The sequence below is a fragment of the Tiliqua scincoides genome, chromosome 1 (assembly GCF_035046505.1).
Source record: "Tiliqua scincoides isolate rTilSci1 chromosome 1, rTilSci1.hap2, whole genome shotgun sequence".
Lineage (NCBI taxonomy): Eukaryota > Metazoa > Chordata > Lepidosauria > Squamata > Scincidae > Tiliqua > Tiliqua scincoides.
In genome coordinates, this window is record NC_089821.1 from 301,949,755 (window position 1) to 301,972,049 (window position 22,295).

Sequence of the window (22,295 nt, forward strand, 5' to 3'; positions counted from 1 at the left end):
TGTAGAGGACAGGGTAGAGTTCTAGCCTCAAGCATCAAGCCTCAAGCTTGATGGGTAGAGTTCTAGCCTCAAGCATCAAGCCTCAAGCATCAAGCATTCCAGGGAGTGGGAGGAAGAGAGGCTGGCACATCAGTAGGTAGGGGTGCGGAAGCATTTGACATGCCACCTCAGACACCATGAGATTTTGGAGAGCCCTGCGTGGTGAAGACCCAAATCTTCCCAAGTGGATAATGTGTTTTCATTGCGTTTTTCACGGCTCGGGTCCGGGGTATTTGAGGGACCGCCTCCTTCCTTACAATCCTGCCCGGGCTCTTAGATCATCTGGGGGGGGCCCTTTTGACTGTGCCGCCACCAAGAGATGTGAGAGGGGTGGTGGCCAGGAAGAGGGCCTTCTCGGTGGTGGCCCCTGAACTTTGAAATACCCTCCCCTTGGAATTGAGAACTGCTCCCTCTTTTTTAACATTTCGGCGTGGACTGAAGACCTTTTTATTTCAGAAAGCTTTTAATTGTTGACAGGCTGGCTGGCTTTCTTGCTTTTTTATATGAGAATCCACAGGGTTTGTTTTTAGATTTTTAATTATTTGTGAATTGTTTTAATTATTGTTTTTAATGTTGTATTTTTAAATGTTGTAAGCCGCCTTGTGTGCCCTTGGGGCATAAAGGTGGGATATAAATTAATAAAATAAATAATAATAAATACATTTTCCCCTATGTAGACTGGTCTATTTTCTGTTTGCAGGACTTTTCAAATCTCAATGCTTTCAGGCTTTGGACATGAACCCTCAAAATCCCAAATGAAATGAATGCCAAATGTCTCTTTCCAACAATCTTCTCTCCCACTTTCCCTAAACAAAGATGTCTTACCCTGGGCAAGAGGGTCATGTTGGCAACCTTCAGTCTCGAAAGACTATGGTATCGTGCTCTGAAAGGTGGTTTTGGAACAGCGTCTAGTGTGGCTGAAAAGGCCAATTCGGGAGTGACAGTCCCTTCCACACCGGAAGCAAGTGCAGTCTGTCCCTGGTCTGTCTCCCTGGCTATGGGCCTTCCTTCTTTGCCTCTTCGCCTCAGACTGTTGGCCAAGTTTTTCTTCAAACTGGGAAAGGCCATGCTGCACAGCCTGCCTCCAAGCGGGCCGCTCAGAGGCTAGGGTTTCCCACCTGTTGAGGTCCATCCCTAAGGCCTTCAGATCCCTCTTGCAGATGTCCTTGTATCGCAGCTGTGGTCTACCTGTAGGGCGCTTTCCTTGCACGAGTTCTCCATGGAGGAGATCAAGAGGGTAACAGCACATTAATCAGCTCATTTGAGTAATTGTTGAGGGGACATTTTAATCAGTGAAGCTGAGAGTTAAAGGAATATTTAGGGCCCAATCTTATCCAACTTTCCAGCACTGATGCAGCCTTGCCAACAGGGTGTGCAGGGAGTCCCTGACTTACAGGTCCAGTGCCAGATATTTGTCTGAAGTTGAAACCAATGTAAGTTGGAGTGGTGCTTTCATGCAGGCACAAAAGAACAGGCGAGAGATAGACCATGCCTGCACAAATGGCTGACTCAGCCTTCCATAAGTCGGGACAAACATAAGTTGTATGTTCGTAGTTGTTACATGGAAGTGGAAGAGTGTACTGATGGGTAGCAGCTCCATTTCTCTCTACTTGGGCTGCAATCCTATGCAGACTTACCTGGGAGTAAGCCCCATTATATTCCATGGGTTTTACTTCTGAGTAGACATGCATTCGAGCATACAAACATAAGAAAAGCCTGGCTGGATCAGGCCAAAGTCCAATGTAGTCCAGCTTCCTGTATGTCGTAGTGGCCCACCAGATGCCCCAGGGAGCGCACAAGACAACAAGAGACCTGCATCCTGGTGCCCTCCCTTACATCTGGCATTTTGACATAGCCCACTTCTAAAATCAGGAAGTTGCGCATACCCATCATGGCTTGTAACCTGGGATAGACTTTTCCTCTATAAATTTGTCCAGTTCCCTTTTAATGGCATCTTCGCTAGATGCCATCACCACCATAGGACTGTGGTGTTCTAGTAAACTTAAACCCTTTGTATAATAAGGAACGAAAAGGGAAAATATTAAAAATGGCCTTTTCCTTTTGTAGGGAATGTTCACTCTATAGTTTGTATATTGCGAGTGGATTGTAAATTGTAGATTTCTTCAGTATCTTAAAAGGCATCTATAGTGAAGTTTTGAAATATGAAAATTTATTTGCATGTAGTCAATCAATTAATTGGTTAAAAGCTGGATGATTCATCCAATGCAATTTCTTCCTTTGGTCAACAGCCCTATTTCCAATGTGTCTTTTTTTCTCTTCCTTCAAATTACAGAGACATATATGTATGTCCTTTACTCTGTGCTAATTAACGCTGATATGCAGTAATCAGTTCATCAGGCTGCCAACTGCTAAAGGAATATGCTATTTGAGTTTTAAACATCCCCTTCTTTTCTCAACAAGCATACATCATAATAATATAATAATATACAGTATTTATATACCGCCTTTCTTGGTCTTTATTCAAGACTTTATTCAAGGCGGTTTACATAGGCAGGCTTATTAAATCCACGCAGGGATTTTTACAAATTGAAAGAAGGTTCTTTCTTTCAAGAACCACTACATTCAAGGTGTTACACTCTGATCTGGTTTAACATTCTGGCCTCCATCCTCCCACGCTCCGAGCAGATGGAACAGCTCAGCTGCAGCTTGCCAGCTGCTTCAAGGTCGCACGGTGCTGGTGGCCTCGAACTGGCGACCTTGTGGATGTTAATCTTCAGGCAATGGAGGCTCTACCCTCTAGACCAGACCTCCTGCCCATCATGTCTTCGAATTAAGACAGAGGCGGCCAAATCAGTTTGGATATTTGAAGAGAGCTGTATTAGTAGAGGATTTGATCAGGAAAATGCAATCGCCAGTGCCAAAATTAACAGATTGGACCCAAAAGAAAAACCTGACTCTGACCATCTTCATATTATGAATCTAATCTGAAATTAGAGCAAAATTATTCATCTCCGGGTTCCTAGACTGATACTCTGCCTTAAATAGCAGTACACTGTAACTGATTGATAAAAGGAATGTAATACAGGGTTCCTTTGGGGCACAGGCTGTGTAGATTTGTCCATACCATTGCAATTTTATCAGCATGTTGGCTTCTTTACTACAGGATGGGATTACAAACCAATTTTAATGCCAACTGTAAAGACCTGGAGATCCTGAATGGTCTGATACTGAGATACAAGAAATGTTTTTTCAATCAATTAAAACTGGAAACACAGGTAAGAGATGCATTTGCAGGACTCTGGTGAAATCCAGTTGTTCAGACATCACAGTAGCTGTTCCCAGTGGCGTACCTAAGGAGGTGCAGGAGGTAGCAGTTGCACCAGGCATCAAGCTTTAGGGGGGCAACAAGCTGAGCTTGACACTAGTGACCAAAATTGTAAAAATCTTGGTATGTATGAACAATACCATCATGTTATATATCATTGGAAAGGTAATTTAATGCTGGATGCAGTGCAACAAACTGCACTGGAATATCTGTATTCTATCAAACATTATGGCCAGTTAACCAGAAAAGGAAAACACAACTGCTTTGTGGAACAAAAAGTGGATTTGCTTAACTCCAAACTGACCTGGGAGACTGATTGTTCTGAGTGCCAATGAGATGTTGATATGATACAGTATGGAACCAATAACTTTTTATTTATTTAGTTAATTAAATTTGATTTTGTCATGCGGGGGGGCTACAAAATCTTTGACCTCAGGCATATGCCTTAGCTATGCCACTGACTGGGGGGAGGCAGCAGAGCAAGTGGGTGGTGAGCTGCTGGGGGGAGGAGGTGGGTTCCTCCCAATTTCCACTTTTTAAAAAGCCCAGGCGTGATGTCACGTCTGGTTGTGACATCACTTCCGGGGCAACATTTTGAACTTGGCACAGGGCCACATGATCATTGGCTATGCCACTGGCTGTTCCTGCAGACATGCTGCCTAAGATGCTGTCACTGGACTGTAGTTGCGAAGGTTGAAGGGCCCCTGACCTTGCTGAGCCCTGAAAGGCCTTATTTATGCTGTGCAGATTCTGCTGATAAAGGAGCAGCTGCAGCTCAGGGGTAGAGCACGTGCTTTGCATACACAAGATCCCCGTTCAATCCCCATGACTTCCAGTTGAAAAAAAAAAAAAATCAGGTGATGGGAAATGGGGCTCAGATGGCAGGCTGGCTGGCTGCAAGTGGTGGATTGGCAAAGGGTGTCCTTTGCTCACAGGCTGTCTCTACTGGGTTCTGCCTGGCCAGGCTGCCTGCTTCCTTTCCCGTGCTGGCTATGTTGCAGCTGCTACTGCTCCACCACCTCTCTGTCTCCGATTCCATTATTTGAAATCTAGCAGAAGAGGAAGAGTGTGCAGGGGAAGAAGTAGGTGGTGGCCTGCAGCATTTTCCAGGATGCGGGGGGGGGGGGAGGAGATGTTGGCAGCAGCAAGGATGGTTTGTGCGTGCACACTTGCATGTGCATGTGCACAAGATGAGGGTGTCCTGCCACTGCCTCCTCCTCTCAAACATGGAGATTGGTGTGGGGCTGGCTCTTATAGGAAACACATTTATAAATTGGATATATCAGAATGCCAGATGCAAGGGAGGGCACCAGGATGCAGGTCTCCTGCTGTCTGGTGTGCTCCCTCGGGCATTTGCTGTGCGATACAGGAAGCTGGATTAGATGGGCCTTTGGCCTGATCCAGCGGGGCTCTTCTTATGTTCTTACACTTTGCATCCTAGGAGAGCTTCTGTCAGACAGAATAGAGAGTGCTAAATATAGGACAGCTTACTGTGTTCCAAGACCTGGTCAAAGACCTGTGAAGAGAATTTTCTTCTCAGAATCCTGCCGAGTGTTAACCATACTTCTATATCAGTGGTTCCCAAACTTTTCAGCATCGGGACCTACTTTTTAAAATGACTCTTTATTGGGACCCACCTAGGTATTCAAGATTTTTTTTTCATAAGTTTCACTTCACCAACTGCTCTGTTTGTATCCTTTTTATTATGGTGGGGGGCACTTTATGGAGTGTTTGCTGAGCTCCACATACATCAGATAAGGACCATTCTGGTGGCCTTGCATTCCCCTTCGCTTGGTCTTCTATAAGAGTCAAGGCACACTCGCCTATTTGCAAGTAAGCATGCACCTGTGGCTCAGTTTAGCTTTCCAAAGGGCTCAATACATTTTCTTTGTCAGTTTGGGGGAGGGGGACTCCCTTCTCAGGAGTTGGTTGAGGCCTGCGTTTATCAGATCAGAACCATACTAGTGACCTTGCACTCCCCTGGGCCTGCACTTCAGAGAGAACCAAGGCATTTTTGCCTTCTCGGAAGGTAACATACACATACTGCTCTGTTTCAGTTTCTATAGGGCTCAATACATTTTCATTGTCAGCTGTCAGCTTACCAATTTCATGATCCACCAAAAATTTTGGCATGACCCACTGGTGGGTCATGACCCAAAGTTTGCTATTCTTTAGTATAGGCTAGGTTATCCTATACTAGGGTTGATAGCACCAACTGTAAGCTGGTCAAGTTGTTCCTAAGAGATAAATCCTGAATGGGGTAAACAAGAAATTCTGAGAAGGTCAGTGCAGGCAGGGCAGTGTGTACTACTAGGGTAGGTCTGGTGACTGGGTATCTGTATGCAGGCTATATTTGCTGATAATGCTGAATCATCTGTATGTATTTTAGATACTGATGCAAAATTATCTTAATTCCTTTTATTGGATTCCTCACAGCTGGATCTATAACCATCAAATTTATTTTCTTAATTTTATTAAGTAAAAACCTTTGAAATTTGCTCAGTGACATAAGTTCTTCAGCCATCTGCAACTACTTCCTGGGTTGGATCTACTATTGACACCTGGTCTCCTCTATAGACGGATGTGGAGCATGAACTGCAAGTTAATTAGCGTGTTTTTGAAGCAGTTTTGCAAATGTTTATTGAGGCATACCCAAAAGTACATCCTCTTTTCTGTGAAAGCTGTTGTCGTAATGTGATTTAAAGTTCATTTCTAAACATCGTAAATCTAATCACAGCTTTTCACTTTGGGCAAAAAATTACAACCGTAATGTTTTGGTGGTGTCCAGGTCCCATATGCTGGGCAGGGTTCCAACCGGACCTCAGAACTTTGGTTCATGGCGAAGTGCTCAGGTGCCTGGAGCTCAAGCCTTGGGAGGGAGTGCTGGCGGCTACCTGCCCGGGACTGTCCCTCTTTAGCAAGGCTGGCCTCAGATATAGCTGGGGAAGGGAGTTCCAGTACCAATATGCTCCTCCGGTGTCTCTACCTCTCCTGTGCATCACTGGGACTTCACCTCTGGCACACCCACAGCAGCCACTGCAGGGCTAAGTCTCAGCAGAGCAGTGGAGGATGGGGACCACTGCTTGCCAGGTAAGCTAGACCTGGACAGTTGGTGTAAAGACCTTGGCCTGAAATTTTTACTACAGGCACAACAATGACCCCATCATTTTGTACCAGCTGCTGTAAACTTTTCTGCAGTGACAGTATAGAAGTATGGTTAATGCACAGCAGGATCAGTCAGTAGGGCCCCAGTCCTATCCCCCACCACCAGCGCCAATACAGCCATACTAAAAAAAAGTGCACAGTGTGTGCTGTGACGGGGGTGGCAATCACACACGTGTGCAAACTGTTTCACGTGACATTTTCACATGGGATGTGCGCATTTAGTTGCAAATGTGCAACTAAAGCCCATATAAGGCACTTTGCACAAAAATGCAACCTGCATCTTTGTTTCCTGCATTGATCAGGTGGCCTATGGGTCACCCCAGACATACGCCCCTTATTTTCATGGAAAATGTCTGAGGAGGGAAAAGGGGTGGGGAGGTTTTCAAAAGAAGGGATAAGATACTGTGTGCACCATTGCCACTGGATCCACCCATCAGGTCCTTTCCCAGAGTGCCCTGTTCCTCCCCCTCCCCACCCATAATCTGCCTCCTGCAACGGCTTACCTGCTCTGGAGCAGGTCTCTGATTACGGCAGCAGGCCACCACCTGTGCTGATAGCTTTAAAAAGGTCACCGGTGGCACACTGTGCATGTTGCCATATGATCAGTTCTGACAACGGAACTCTGTTCTTCTGTCATAACTAGCCTGATAGGATTGGGTTGTTAGTGCATGAAGGGCATTATCCACTTCTTAGTCGCCTCTCATTAGCAGCCAGAACTTGGAGTGTCTTCCATGCTGGCACACATATGGGAAGGAAAAGGAGGTTGCGGAGCAGAACTCCTTAACATTAAGCTCTAAGAAATGGTTCAATACCAGAAAACCAGACTCTTCCCTTGCTAGTTTCCAATCTGCAGATAAAACAGCAAGAATTACAGGTTGTTACTCCTGCCGTGTGGTTTCTCTTGCTGTAAATATTATCAGTACACTGAGATCTGCAAAAATGAAATCTGAAAAACAGTTTGTGGTGACAACATAACATACGCATTGGCCCACTGCACTTTGGTTGTTTACGCTAAATGTACAACAGCACACTGTTTTTGCTGGCAAAGGATATGCTAGCATTCTTGGTCGCTGCAGGACCACTGTGCAGAGTAAGGTTGGGATATAGAATGTACAACTTCATTCAGCAAAGTTGACACAAGTCCATCTTGTACCAGCAGCGCCGCTCCTGATGCAATGCAGGAACCAAAGCTGCAGGTTGCATTTGTGTGCAAAGTGCATTATATGAGCTTTAGTTGCACATTTGCATGCATCCCATGTGAAAATGACACATAAAACAGTTTCATGTAGGTTGTGTTGGTTGCTCCCACACTAACTAGCAGATCTCAACATGAGAATCTGCCTTACACCAAGACCATTGGCTCCGACAAGGAACAAAGTGCTGACTCTGGAATGTGATCATTGCATAAGATGAGGCGCGATGGAACTGCAAAAGCCAGGCCACCAACTGTGAATGAATCTGGTCCTGAAGATTTTTTTTCTTTCAACATGATGTACCTGTAACTTCTAGAGCAGTGATCTTCAACCTTTTTCATCTCATGGCACACTGACAAGGCACTAAAATGGTCAAGGCACACCATCAGTTTTTTAACAACTGACAAGGCACACCATGCTGTCAATGGGGGCTCACATCCCCCATTGGCTCTACTAATAAATGATCCTCTCCCAAATTTCTGTGGCACATCTGGGGACCATTCGTGGCACACCAGTGTGCCATGGCACAGTGGTTGAAAATGACTGTTCTAGAGCAGGGGTCTCCAAACCCTGGCCTGGGGGCCAGATGCGGCTGGCAGCAAGTCTCTTTCTGGCCCGCGGCCAACCTCTTGTCATCTGAAAGCCTCTGGCCCACTCAACTGAACATAACCAGAACTGTGCTCTGATTGTGTCTGGAGGGTGTTCTGAGGGTCAGAGAGGTTGAATGAATGAGCCCATTGATTCATTTAGGGCGCAATCCTAACCCACGCTGGAGCAGGCAAGCCAGGAGGCGTGGGATTGCAGCAAGCAGCGGCGCAGCCACGGGCAAGGGGAAGCTCTTCCCCTTACCCATGGGTAAGGGCTGCGTGCCCCTATGGGTCTCCTCGGACCTGTGCCACCTCCGGGTCCCAGCCCCGCCCTGGCTCCCCGCGCGCCCATCCCCAGGCCCGCCCTCTCCCCGCCCAGTAACGCTCCCTCCCCACGCCCCCCTACACCTACTTTTGCGTGCTCGCACCGACACAAGCAGCGGCGTGGGAGCCACAGCGGAGGTTTCTGCCTCCGTCCGCACATCGGCACATTCAGATGCGCCGATGCGGCTCCTGCCTAAGGAGGTGCAAACGTGCTTTACAGCACATTTGCGACCCTCCAGGGCCACCTATACCAGCATAACTGCTGGTTAGGATTGCGCCCTAATTCACTCATCTAAGTTATATCTCTAATTTATTTATTTTAATTTTATATTTAAATTGTTTTTCCGGCCCTCCACACCACACCAGATATTTGATGCGGCCCTCTGGCCGAAAAGTTTGAAGACCCCTGTTCTAGAGGCTCTGCTAAAATCTCCAGGATTGCTTTCAGTAGTTGCCTGCAGATTGATACTGATTCAGCTCAAACCTGAAGAGTTCACAACCCTGATGTGAATGGTGCTTTACAACAGAAGTCAGTTCCCTGCCCCAAGGGTCTCACAATCTACAAAAAGACATGTGGGAGATAACAGGAGAAGAGAATGGTATCAGGGTCAATATGAATGAATATTCTATTATTTCACATACATGTTCTTGGGTTCAACTGAAACAGCTTAGTAGATACAGACCTGAATTGAAAGACCCACAAGCTTGTTCCATATTATCACATGGGCTTCCATACACCCACCTGGGCTCTGGCTTTGTGTTTCTTCAGCAGGAGCCCCACAAGTTGAATAGTAAACTGCTTTTGAGATGGTGGAGATTTTCAAAGCCATTTCTGATGTGCGCATTTGCTGTTCAAAAGAAAAAAGTCAAAACATTCTAGTAGTGGCACACAAGCCCTTGGGCACACCTGAAGTCGCCCTTAGGATGCTTCCTGGCCATTCTGTGTCAAGAAGATGATAACCAAAATCAGTGCTTTGAATAACACTGCTGTATTTCTGTCTGCTTTCTTTTCCAGCCAATGTTTAAGAAAATTCGAAGCAGAGCGTGGGTTTTAAGTAGTGAATCTCCTGAGTCATTCATTAAGAAAATACTGTTAGTCATTGAGGATTTTTCTAAACACCTAATACATCTGAAGGAGCCCTTTCACAAGGTAAATACATGATTAACAAGAAGCAAATGCGATTTAGCCTTAATTACAAAGGCCAACACACATTTTGCTTCCTTAAACATTACACCAATTCCTGGGTATATTTGGGGTGCTGATCCAAAAAATGGCAACCGTTTAGCCCCATCACATCTAGTTTTGGAGACCCGGCATAGCCTCTTTAGTGAATGGTTCAAGCAGCTACCTCATGAGGAAGCCTACACCATGGCTTCCTCATGAGGAAGCTGCTTGAACCATTCACTTATGAGGCTATACTATATCTCCAAAACTAGGTGTGATAGGGCAAAACAGATGCCATTTTTGGAATTGGCACCCCAAATTCATATCAAACCACCATAAAGTTTGGGGAAAACTTTTCTGACCCTCCATTTTGTAGGCCTGTTATTATTCTTTTCCTCACTATCTTTACCATTACATGGCTCTGTGCAGTATAACAGGATGGGGGAGGGAGTCTACCCTGCAGAATCACCCCCAGCTTACTCCCTGTCCCAATATGTCCCCACTACCAACTTACCAGTGACTATGGAGGGCAGTGGATGTTCTGGAGGCTGGGGTTGCCTATGTGTAGCTTCAAGGCCTTTGTGCTGGCAGCCAAAACCTGCAGAACAGCATAGCAACTGCCACACTAACAGCCCAGGATTTATGGTGGCAGGTTGCAATATCCTCCTCTATAAGGTCTGGCTGTGACAATGGATGGTAGCCAAGACTGTTAAATAGTCAAGATAGAAGAATGTACTTCTAAATAGCCATTGATGAGGACAAACAATGAAAGGGCTATTGGCTGCCATCATGTCCCATTTAGGGTTTTTGTTTTCTGTGAAAGCCACTGTTTGACTGGCCACTGTTGCTGGACTAGAACTAGATGAACTCTTGCTCTGTCTGCTCCAGCTGAGGTCTCATTATTTTAACGGTTCTAAATTTAAAGTAAGCGGCACCAAAGCTTGTCATTCAGCACAGCCATAAACATATATTTGTTCCTGAAAAGGCTATGTATGAACATATAATCATGGATCGTTCTGGACAGAGATGGTGAGTAATCACATACCTTCTCCTTGTTCATTGCTGTTCCTCCTTATTTATACAGAACATGGCTAGAAGATGGATAGAAGATAACTTCAGTCCTGTGCAAGGTTCTGAAGGGAACTTCTCAGATAGTTTACAATGATGTTGCTGATGCTAAAAACTAAACCAGTTACAAGAACAGGCAGCCCAATCCTATCCTTTCCCTCCCTCACCAATGCAGCCATGCCACTGGAGCACACACTGTCTCCTGTGGGGGGAGGCAGTCCCGGAGGTCTCTTCCAGAGAAGGGAACATATGTAGGCTTACCCAGAGGTAAACCTCCAGTGCTGGAACTGGAGATCAGCTCAGACCACCAATTTAGCTGGCTCCAGGCCATGATCTGCCCCCTGTTCTGCACTAATCCCCTCTGCATTCCCCTCTCCCATCTCCCTCCCACCTCCACACTGACCTACCGGCACTGGGGGACGGCCAAGGACCACTCATACCTAGTGGTGACAGCCCAGTTGCTCCAAATGACACATTGCCTTTCATGCCATCTGTACTTATAGTGCAGTTCTGGCAGGTTAAGGCCTGCATAGGATTGCAGCCCAACAGCCCAATCCCAATCAACTTTCTGTCAAGAAAAGAAAAAGAAAAAAACATGTATGTTTGGAAGGCTGTGACTGCACTGTCAAAAGTTCTTTTAAAATAACTTTTTCATATTGAAATAGTCATAAACCTGAGTCTGAGCTGCTCAGGAAGGTACTTTCATAGCGAGTTTGTGAGAAAATCTGAGGTACTGGTAAACTAGAGTCATAAGTTTCTGTGAAACTCTGAGGTACTGGTGAACTAGGATCGCAAGTTTGTGTGAAGATCTGAGGTACTGGTGAACTAGGGCCACAAGTTTGTGTGAAGAATGGAGGTTCTGGTGAACTAGGGTCACACAGTCACCATCAAACAGTGTCTTTGACATGGTGAATATTTGTGCTGGTGTGCCACACAGCAGATTGTACTTTCAGCATGCCATTATGAATCCCCATTAGAGAAGCTTACAGTGGCATGAATAAAGCCTGACATACCATGTGCCTGTGCAACGTCAGCTCACCAATCAGCCAGTGCACAACATTTACAGTACAGATTTCCAGCATTCCCCACCACAACACTGACACAATTTCCCCCATGTCTTGTGGCACTTGCTCTGCCTTTGCATCCTGGCCAACTAGTGGTTCTGTTGTGGCTTTTTTGTACGCAGGATTTTCTAAATGAAGCTCACAGATTTGTGATTAAGGCATACATCACACAAATCCTCAAGCCAGGAAGCCGTATGAGGAAAACAAAACGGAGAGAGGTTAGCAAAATAATGGATAAAGAAGCTGCAACCATAGACCAAGCTATGACAGTCCTGGTGGGTACATGCTGCTATTTGTTTCCCTGGTGTATAACTGGATTGATGTGAAACTGCCGTCTGCTATTTAAAGCAAAAGACCCAAGGAAGGAATCAGTTCCAGATTTTGTGGCCGTTAAGATTGCATCCAGTCAAAACAGTGTTTTTTAAAGCTTATATTGTGGGTGCCAGAATCAAATTTCTCTAGTGTAAATGGTATATGCTTTGCAAGATAATAACGTTCTATTGTTTGAGCAAGAAACAGTGGACTATAGTTGATTTGAACTAGCTAGCCAGTTCTATGTCTTCTGGTCCCTGAAAATTCTAAACCAAGGGAGCCAAGTTTTCTTTTACCCATTTGTTTTCCGTAATGGAGCAAATAGCTGCTGGAGAGGATTTACAAGGAAACTGTGTGTGGAAAGGGTTAATGTCTTGCCTACTGTGTCCTCCTTACCAGGAACTAGATGCATGCACACATGCCCCTCATGCAATTTGGAATATCCCTCAACTGCTCTTTAAAAAAAATTTTTAAAGTTGGGCAATCCAAGCATGAATCTCCAGTGTCACATCTAGTCTGGTGCCACAATAAACCCTTTAACTCTTTCACACTGAAAGCAGCTGGACTTAAAAATTCTTAACGTGGATACATCATGTCCACTAAGAACAATCATAGCCATTATATCTAGGGATATCACCAAAGCTTTATGAGTTTTGGGTGAGAGCACAAATGGAAAAAAATTCACGGTGAGTCACAGGAGGACATAATGGTTGTTTGAGAGAACTGCAGAGGCCAAGGGTGGGCCCTTGACAGTTGATTTATGCATGCTTAGTAGTGCTGCTCACACACGGTTACAAGCACTTTTTTAAAATTGCACAGTGATACATTTGTATTTGTGAGACCTGACTACTTGCAACTTAAATCCAGATTAGAAAAAGCTAACCATGTGTTCTAACACATTTTTAGGGTTCAAGTTCTGAATGGCTTTCTCTTGCCATTCCATACATTGCTAAAATCCTTGGGGAGAAGAAAAAGCATGTAATCAAAGACCATATCAAGGACTTGTGTCGGGACTATCCAGATATTGGGTAGGTTGTGCTAAGGTCTGATATAAATGGCTGTAACTTGGATAATTGTGATCTCCTTCTTTCTACATATGTATGTGTATATTTTCTTGGTTGATTGTAAAATAAGGTGTTCCAAACACAGAGCAGCCAATCTTTGATTCTCACTAGACAGGGAAAAATGGTTTTGACTTGATAGGTGTAGTCACATTCCTACAACTGCCCAGATTATAGAGACAGGACAAAAACATTTCCCATGCTCCAGGTTTCCACTCATGCTTATTTTTGGCCTTTGACAATTTGGGGATGAATTGAGGGAAGTTCAGAGTAGACCATTTATCTCATTTTGTGCATTTTTGTCTTCCTCTCAATTCATGAAGAATTCACTTTCCTTGCATTTTACAGAAAGGAACATATCATAGCTATTCTTGCCCTCCGAGGACTGCGGCGAAGCAAGAGAGAATTCACCGCTGACCACATGGACAAACCATCAGAATCTAATTCTGACAAAAGACTCTTTGCTGAAATTGAACTTCCAAATACCATCCAATGTATTTAAAAATTGGCCAAAAAGCAGAGCCTTGTGTCACAAAATTATAAACATGTGACCTGGCCTCAAATTCGCCCATTTGTCCATCTAGCCTGGTATTGTCTGTTCTGCCAGCCTTTCTCCTTGAGATTCTTTTAACAGGAATATAAGATTGTTGTCCTAAGGACCAAGAGCATCCATTTGTTGGCATCCTTCAGTCTCGGAAGACTATGGTATCGCGCTCTGAATAGTGTTCTGGAACAGTGTCCTCTCCAGTGCGCGAAGCCTGGGTAAAGTAGATATGGAGGATAGACTGTTACCCATGCAGCAAATCCCCCCTCTCCATGTCGCTGAAATGGTCCAATGAAAAGGCAGAAGCCAGTACGGTTGGTTCCAGCGGCATCGCAGGAGTTGCCAGAACATGACTGTGTTCAGCCACGAACTGCCTCAGGGACTCCCGCTCCAGATTTTTCCTCGAGGTTGACTCCTGAAGCCTTTTCCGTAACTGGATGTAGCCACAAGGCAGTGGAGGTTTGGGATCAGAGTTTTCCTTCTCGCAGATGAGTTGCCTTCCCAGGCTGACGAGTCCCATCTACCTGGTGGCTGTTTAGTCACCTCTTACAAGTACAGCCAAACTGAGGGCCTATTCTTATCCCCAGCCCCCAGCGGATGCATCCAGGCAACAGAGATTAATAATAATAATAATAATAATAATAATAATAATAATAATAATAATAATACAGGCATTTATATACCTCCTTTCTTGGTTGTCAGATTTCTCCTCAGACTTTAATTCAAGGCGGTTTACATGGGCAGGCTGTTCTAAATCCCTGCAGGGATTTTTACAATTGAAGAAAGGTTCTATCTTTCAAGAACCACAACATTTCAGATGGATCTTTTATGGTCTGTTATCACTTTCTGGCCTCCAGATTCTTCCCACGCAGGCTAACGAGCAGGTGGAATAACTCAGCTGGGCTTGTCAGCTGCTTCAAGGTTTCGCTATTCACGGTGCCAGTGGCCTTGAACTGGCAACATTCGGATGTTATCTTTGGGCAAATGGAGGCTCAGTCCTCTAGACCAGACTGCAATACTTCCAGCCATGACATGACTTCCAGATTAATGTCATCACTTCCGGTGGGTCCCAACAGATTATCATTCTAAAAAGTGGGCTAAAAAGTTTAAGAACCACTGCTCTAGGGTCCTCTAAGTTTTAAGAGCCTCTTTTAGCAGCCTGCTCTGCTATATTTTCTCTGCTTGGTAGAAGCTTCTGAAGGGCACTGTTTATCCTATTCTTATCCCTTAATTGGGCTCATCCTTTAAGCCTTGTTAGTGTTCCCAAGCATGGATTGGCACTTGGAAGTGCCCCCACAGTTTGTTAAGGCTTCTTCCCACCCCTGCTTATCTCATCTTGGAAAGCACTATATAATGTCCAGCAGCTATAGTGGAGGGACCCAGTTTATTTTTTTCTCTAACGTATTTTCTGTTTTTTACTAATTAAATGGGATATTTATGTATTCATGGCTATTATTAAATGTAAGCACATATAAGAAATATCTGAGCCCACTATCAGTGCAGACAAACATATAAGGGGCTGCACACACCACCCTCCGAAGTTTGTCCACCATTGTCTTCGTACCATCAGTGGCAGAAGTGGTGTAAACTCTGTATTATTCTGCTTGCTTCAAAATCCTGCTTGTGTCTTAATTAGACTAATAAATCCTGTTTCAATTATCTATTGGCATGTTCATTGCCTCTGTATATATTTTTTTTTTAAAATTGCCTCTGGCAGTATGCTTATACATACTAATGAGCGTGTACTTCTATTGAGTTATTTCTCCTCCACAATTTACAGCCCAGACTTAACTGGGCTGCCCACCAATGGAATGCCAGCCTACTGATGGAAGTGATGATCAACCAAAGAGCTAGCGAGCACCAGCTAGCGAGCCACCAGCGCAATCAGTGGTAGCCACAAGTGCTCACCAGCAGCAAAGGCCCCATCTACCAGAGCTGGTAAGGTAGCAGAGGGGACAAGGGGCGATGCTAGAGGCCTCTGAGGATAAGCAGAGGGCCAGTATCAGCTGTGATGGCTCCACCGATCGCTTCCTTTTTGGCCCTGAAATGCCCCCCCCTTGCTTCTACTTTGACTTATATAAACAGTGTCCTGGTTCTGGAGTTAGACTTAGACTTGGAAGATCCAGGTTCAATCCCCACTCAGCCAGGAAGCAACCTGGATGGCCTTGGGCCAATCACTAACTCTTAGCCTAATCACTAACTCTTAGCCTAACCTACCTCACAGGGTTGTTGTGAGGACAAAAGGAGGGAATGAACCATGTAGACCTCCCAGGGCACGAAGGACGGTAGGAAAAATGTGAAAAATAAATAACATAAAGAGCTCAAGCAGTTTGAGTGGACCCAAAGAGGTCCATGCTGGTGTAGAGTCAGCTATGGAAAAGAAACATTCATATACCTCTCTGCCTCTGCATGGTCTCTGGCCTGTCACTGCTGTGCCCTGTGGGCAGCCTTTAATTAAGATCATAAGAAGAGCCAGTGGTGTAGCTAATGATCGGGTAGCCTGGTGCTGAGCTCAAAATGATGCCCCGGAAGTGATGTCACACCCTGGCTTTTAAAAAAGTGAAAACTGGGGAAAATTCTGTCTCCTCCTCCCAGAAACTTGCCACCCACTTGCTCTGCCGCCACCCCACCTCCACCCCCGTCAGTAGCTTAGCTAAGGCATCTATCTGCTACCTGGGATCAAAGAACATTTTGTAGCCCCCCCATGACAAAATCAAATTAAATTAAGAAAATAAAAAATGTACCCCTTATTGGTTAGAGACACTGTGCTGGGGTGAAGAGGGACAGTTATTCGCCCCTTGCGAAATGTAAGAGGAGCACCATTTGAAAAAATGCCTCTTTACTCAGCAGGATAACTGTATTATGATACATGGAAATGAGAGTTAACTCATATTAACACCTTACTGGTTCTCTGCTGTATCATAACAACATTTCATTGGCTCTCAGAACAATCAGTCTCATAGGTCAGTTTTGAGTTATGAAAATCCACATTTTGTTCCATAAGGCAGTTGTGTTTTCATTTTCTGGATAATTGGACATAACTTTTGATAGAATACAGATATTCTAGTGCGGTTTACTTCATTGCATTCTGCATTAAATTACCTTTCTGTTGATATATAACATGATGGTGTTATTCGTACATACCAATTTTTTCACAATTTTGGCCAGTAGTGTCAAGCTCAGCTTGTTAACCCCCTACAGCTTGCTGCCCGGTGCACCTGCTAATCTCTGCACCCCCTTAGCTATGCCACTGGGGAGTTCTGAAGACAGCAAGATACCTGTATCCTGTTGCAACTCCCTTGCATCTGGCATTCAGAGACGGCCTACTTCTAGAACCAGGAGATTAAGATTAATTAGATTGTTGTATGATGAAGCATTCAACTATTTAGTCCTTCTTCCACTTTGGTATATTCCAGCAAGGACCTCACCACATGATTTTGCTGAACATGGATTCTTGCAATAATATTCTGGCACACCAAAAGATCTGTAGTGAAACAACAGAGAGAGAGAGAGAGAGAGAGAGAGCTTTCATAGCACTTGATATTCATGAGCATACTATACTTCTCAGTGGAGGAAGTTCAGTAGGTCAGGATGTGGCCTGCAAAAGGGTAAGTAGAGTCTTACAGCTCCTCTCACACATGGGATACAAGCATGTGACCCTGAAAAGGAAGTCCTTGCTTTCTTCTCTGACTTGTGATCCTGAAAACACTTTTTTTTAAAAAATGCATATAAAGGTGCTCAAGAATGCAATGAACCTGGAAGAGGCAAAACAGTGCAAGTGTGTTTGATTTAGTCAAATGGAAAGGGCACACAGGAAGTAACAGGTCATGTGTGAGAACACAGGAAAGGAAAGAGGCATGTGTCACAAGAAAACTAGACCATTATTCACTCAAGCAGGACCTCGAACATAGAGATGTAATTACTGTCATGTCTCTTTTTACCCCATGTTTCCCAGGGCATGAAATTAGAAAGAAGCACCAAGTGGAAAATTCAAATACACTGCAGAGACTCGCCTTTAAGTCAATCACACAAATAAGGACAGATTTTGAGCCAAAACCCACATAATTTTCTATGACCCTCGGATAAGTTGGGGGTTAAACCTGGGGGGGGGGTGTCTGACTATAGTTTTGTCTGAGTTTACTAGAGGCCAGATCCTGAAAAACAACCTACCACTAATTGTTACCTAAGAACTGTACAGTCTCTAATTTATTAAAAACATAGTAAAAGATCTTAAGATATATTTTTATTCTTTTAAAATTCTGGTCTCCACCACCTTTATGTAAACACTATCAGAGTAAGTGCACTGTAAACAACATAGCAGTAAAACAGTGGTTACCAACCTGGAGTTCATGCACCCCCAGGGGCACTCAACAGGACCTTTAGGGGTACTTGAAAAAGAATGGCATAATGGCAGAAAAAGGCCAGAAACTTGTCCAATCCCCTTTTAAAGGTGTCCAGGCCAGATGCCGTCATCACATCCTGTGGCAAGGAGTTCCACAGACCAACCACACACTGAGTAAAGAAATATTTTCTTTTGTCTGTCCTAACTCTCCCAATTTTAGTGGATGTCCCCTGGTTCTGGTGTTATGTGAGAGTGTAAAGAGCATCTCTCTATCCACTTTATCCTTCCCATGCATAATTTTGTATGTCTCAATCATGTCCCCCCTCAGGCATCTCTTTTCTAGGCTGAAGAGGCCCAAACACCATAGCCTTTCCTCCTAAGGAAGGTGCCCCAGCCCAGCAATCATCTTAGTTGCCCTCTTTTGCACCTTTTCCATTTCCACTATATCCTTTTTGAGATGCGGTAACCAGAACTGGACACAATATTCCAGGTGTGGCCTTACCATCGATTTGTTCAACGGCATTATAATATTAGCAGTTTTGTTCTCAATACCTTTTCTAATGATCCCAAGCATAGAATTGGCCTTCTTTACTGCTGCAGCACATTGGGTCGACACTTTCATCGACCTGTCTACCACCACCCCAAGATCTCTCTCCTGATCTGTCACAGACAGCTCAGAACCCATTAGCCTATATGTGAAGTTTTGATTTTTTGCCCCAGTGTGCATGACTTTACACTTACTTACATTGAAACGCATCTGCCATTTTGCTGCCCATTCTGCCAGTCTGGAGAGATCCTTCTGGAGCTCCTCACAATCTCTTCTGGTCTTCACCACTCGGAAAAGTTTAGTGTCGTCTGCAAACTTAGTCACCTCACTGCTCACCCGTCTCCAGGTCATTTATGAAGAGGTTGAAGAGCACCGGTCCCAGGACAGATCCTTGGGGCACACCACTTTTCACCTCTCTTCATTGTGAAAATTGCCCATTGATACCCACTCTCTGTTTCCTGGTCTTCAACCAGGTCTCAATCCAGGAGAGGACCTGCCCTCTAATTCCCTGAATGTGGAGTTTTTTTAGTAACCTTTGGTGAGGGACTGTGTCAAACGCCTTCTGAAAGTCCAGATATATAATGTCCATGGGTTCTCCCGCACCCACATGCCTGTTGACCTTTTCAAAGAGATTCTAAGACAGCTGCTTGGTGAGGTGGGGGTGCTGGGTTAAGAAGCAGCATGGGTGAGTAGCCCAAGCAGGGAAAAATGGAGCTATTTTACCATGTTCTGAAACAGCATAACTGTTGGTATTCCCCAAACAGGAAGCAAGTGAAAAAAAACAGTGGCATCACTGGGGGGGGTACGGGGGTGCGGGCTGCACCAGGTGATGCGCACTGGGGGCTGACACACTAAAATCACGGTGGTTAGGACTAATACCATCATGCTATATACCATTGGATGTGGAATGTCCAGCAGAATGCAATGCAAAAACCTAGAGTGAATATCTCCTTTTTATCAAAAATTATGGCCACAAAACTGGAGAACAAAAAATGCATGGTGCCCTATGGAAAGTGAAACAGCCATATCGCGCATTTACTCGCAAGTAGGTGAACTTGCCTTAGTCCATCAGAAAGGGCAGGCTGAGAGGAATCCAATGACACCAGAATGGTCCTGATCCAATGAATGCAACCCCCAAAAATACCTGAGAAGGAAGTCCCTCCCTCCAAGCAGATGAATGTATTGAGCCCTATGGAAAGCAAAACTAAGCCTCACTGTCTCGTTTACTCATGAGTAAGCAAACGTGCCTTGGCTGCTGATCAGGCCAGGCCAAGGGGAATGTGAAGCCACCAGAATGGTCCTGATCTGATGGAACTGGAGCTCAACAAATGCTCCAGAAGGCAGCTTCCCCCCCCCCCCCAAAAGGATCAAAACAGAGGCTTCAGCTGATACGGTGAACTTTTTGGAGACTTGCAAAGCCAGGTGGATCCTGCCAATGATCTGGTTTAAACAGAAGTTCTTAAATTGAATTGGGCACTGGGTAGGGCTGAAAAACTTACTGATTTTGGAGGGGGGGTGTTATTGCAGGCAGGCTACAGGGGAAATTCACTTGGTGGACCACGGCTGGCTTCTGCTTATTTAATTATTTGTTTTACTTTAATTTTTTTATAATTATTTATTTTAATTTGCCTGATGATGTCACTTGGACCATGACATCACTTCTGGTGGGCAGGAGGTCTGGTCTAGAGGGTAGGGCCTCCATTTGCCTGAAGATAACATCCACAAGGTCGCCAGTTCGAGGCCACCGGCACCGTGCGACCTTGAAGCAGCTGACAAGCTGAGCCGAGCTAATTCCATCTGCTCTGAGCGTGGGAGGATGGAGGCCAGGATGGAGGCCAGATCAGAACGAAGCATCTGAATTTGTTGTGGCTCTTGAAAGTTAGAACCTTCTTTCAATTGTAAAAATCCCTACTGGGATTTAAATAAGCCTGCCTATGTAAACCGCCTTGAATAAAGTCTTGAATAAAGACCAAGAAAGGCGGTATATAAATACCTGTATTATTATTATTATTATTATTATTATTATTATTATTATTATTCTAAAAAGTGGGTTCCAATGCTAAAAGTTTGCGAACTGCTGCAATAAGGTGTTCGTAAGTTAACACCGGGGTGTGTGTGTGACACCACTAGTGACCAAAATCACTAAAATCACAGTTTAGAGGAAAAATACCATCATGTTATATACCAATCAATGAGTAATTTCATGCAGAATGTGTTCTATCTTTGTTCTATCAAAAGGTACAGCCAAAAAACCAATGGGGGCGGAGTGATGGTACATCCCCACGCCCACCACTGCGGTGTTGCCCCTCCCACTGCATGGGGGGTAACGTGCTGGCATCCTGCACTGGATGATGCAAACTCTAGCGACGCCACTGTGTGGATGTTGAAGTCTTTGTGAGAGCTGCAGCTATGGAAGTACAGGTACAGATACCTGAAACTGCAGTTACATGGGACATCCCCACCCTCCAGAGGCTCTTCTGAGCCCCACAGAGGTCACACACATCCACCCACAGCATCTGCAGGCTTCAGAACTTAGTCCAAATAAAACACTACTTGTGGTTTTTCCGTAAAACCAGAAGTGACATTTTTATGCCTTTAAATGGCATTGTAAGGGCCAGGGAAGTAGCATTTCCTTCAGCTCTGGAGGGTGCGGGGGGCATAGTCTGTGAAGTGAAACTGCAGGCACAGAATGCGTGGATACAGGGCCCCCTGTACTATATTCCTCACAAAGCCTACAACTCGAATAACCTCCTTCATAAGAACATAAGAACAGCCCCACTGGATCAGGCCATAGGCCCATCTAGTCCAGCTTCCTGTATCTCACAGCGGCTCACCAAATGCCCCAGGGAGCACACCAGATAACAAGAGACCTCATCCTGGTGCCCTCCCTTGCATCTGGCATTCTGACATAACCCATTTCTAAAATCAGGAGGTTGCGCATACACATCATGGCTTGTACCCCGTAATGGATTTTTCCTCCAGAAACTTGTCCAATCCCCTTTTAAAGGCGTCCAGGCTAGACGCCAGCACCACATCCTGTGGCAAGGAGTTCCACAGACCGACCACACGCTGAGTAAAGACCCCCCCTTCAACTTCTTCCTGTTCGGAGAATACTGGTAGCTCCACTCTCTGTGCTGCTTTAGAACAATTACTGGTAAGTTGTTTTTTTTCAGGATTTGGGCCTTGGGTAAAATCAGACAAAATTACCCATTCAAACACTTTCATACACCCCCAAGTTCTATCCTCGACTTTTCCATGGATCATTGGTTTTGGCTTGAAGCTTGCCCTCAATTTATCCATGAGATCAACTTATACACAAAAATGTATGGTAAGTGTAGTGGAAGGAAAAACAAAGAAGACCACAGAAAAGCAAAGATTTGTGTTGTTCAGACCATTCGGTATGCCATACCACAAACAACAGATATAAAAACATTTGGACCAGAAGTAGGGCTCAGAAATGATTACTCAGAAGTTAGTCCTGCTGAATTCAGTGAAGCTTTCTCCCAGGTAAATGTGCATAGGGTTACAGCCCTAGCCACTCATGCTGCATACATTTACTCAGAAGTGCATGGAGAGTGCCTCCGCTTGATTTGGAAGA

The 22,295-nt window shown here is 44.8% G+C and overlaps 1 protein-coding gene across 1 annotated transcript in view; it reads left to right on the plus strand.

Annotated features, from left to right (window-relative positions):
• Positions 1-14,685, plus strand: part of EXOC3L4 (exocyst complex component 3 like 4) — a 39,342-nt gene extending 24,657 nt beyond the window's left edge. Inside the window, exons 7-12 of the mRNA XM_066624171.1 lie at positions 3,164-3,275; positions 9,610-9,744; positions 12,014-12,166; positions 13,110-13,231; positions 13,613-13,758; positions 14,681-14,685. Coding sequence (XP_066480268.1) covers positions 3,164-3,275; positions 9,610-9,744; positions 12,014-12,166; positions 13,110-13,231; positions 13,613-13,758; positions 14,681-14,685 — 673 coding nt within the window. The remainder of the gene's footprint in view (positions 1-3,163; positions 3,276-9,609; positions 9,745-12,013; positions 12,167-13,109; positions 13,232-13,612; positions 13,759-14,680) is intronic.
• The last annotated feature ends 7,610 nt before the right edge of the window (positions 14,686-22,295 follow it).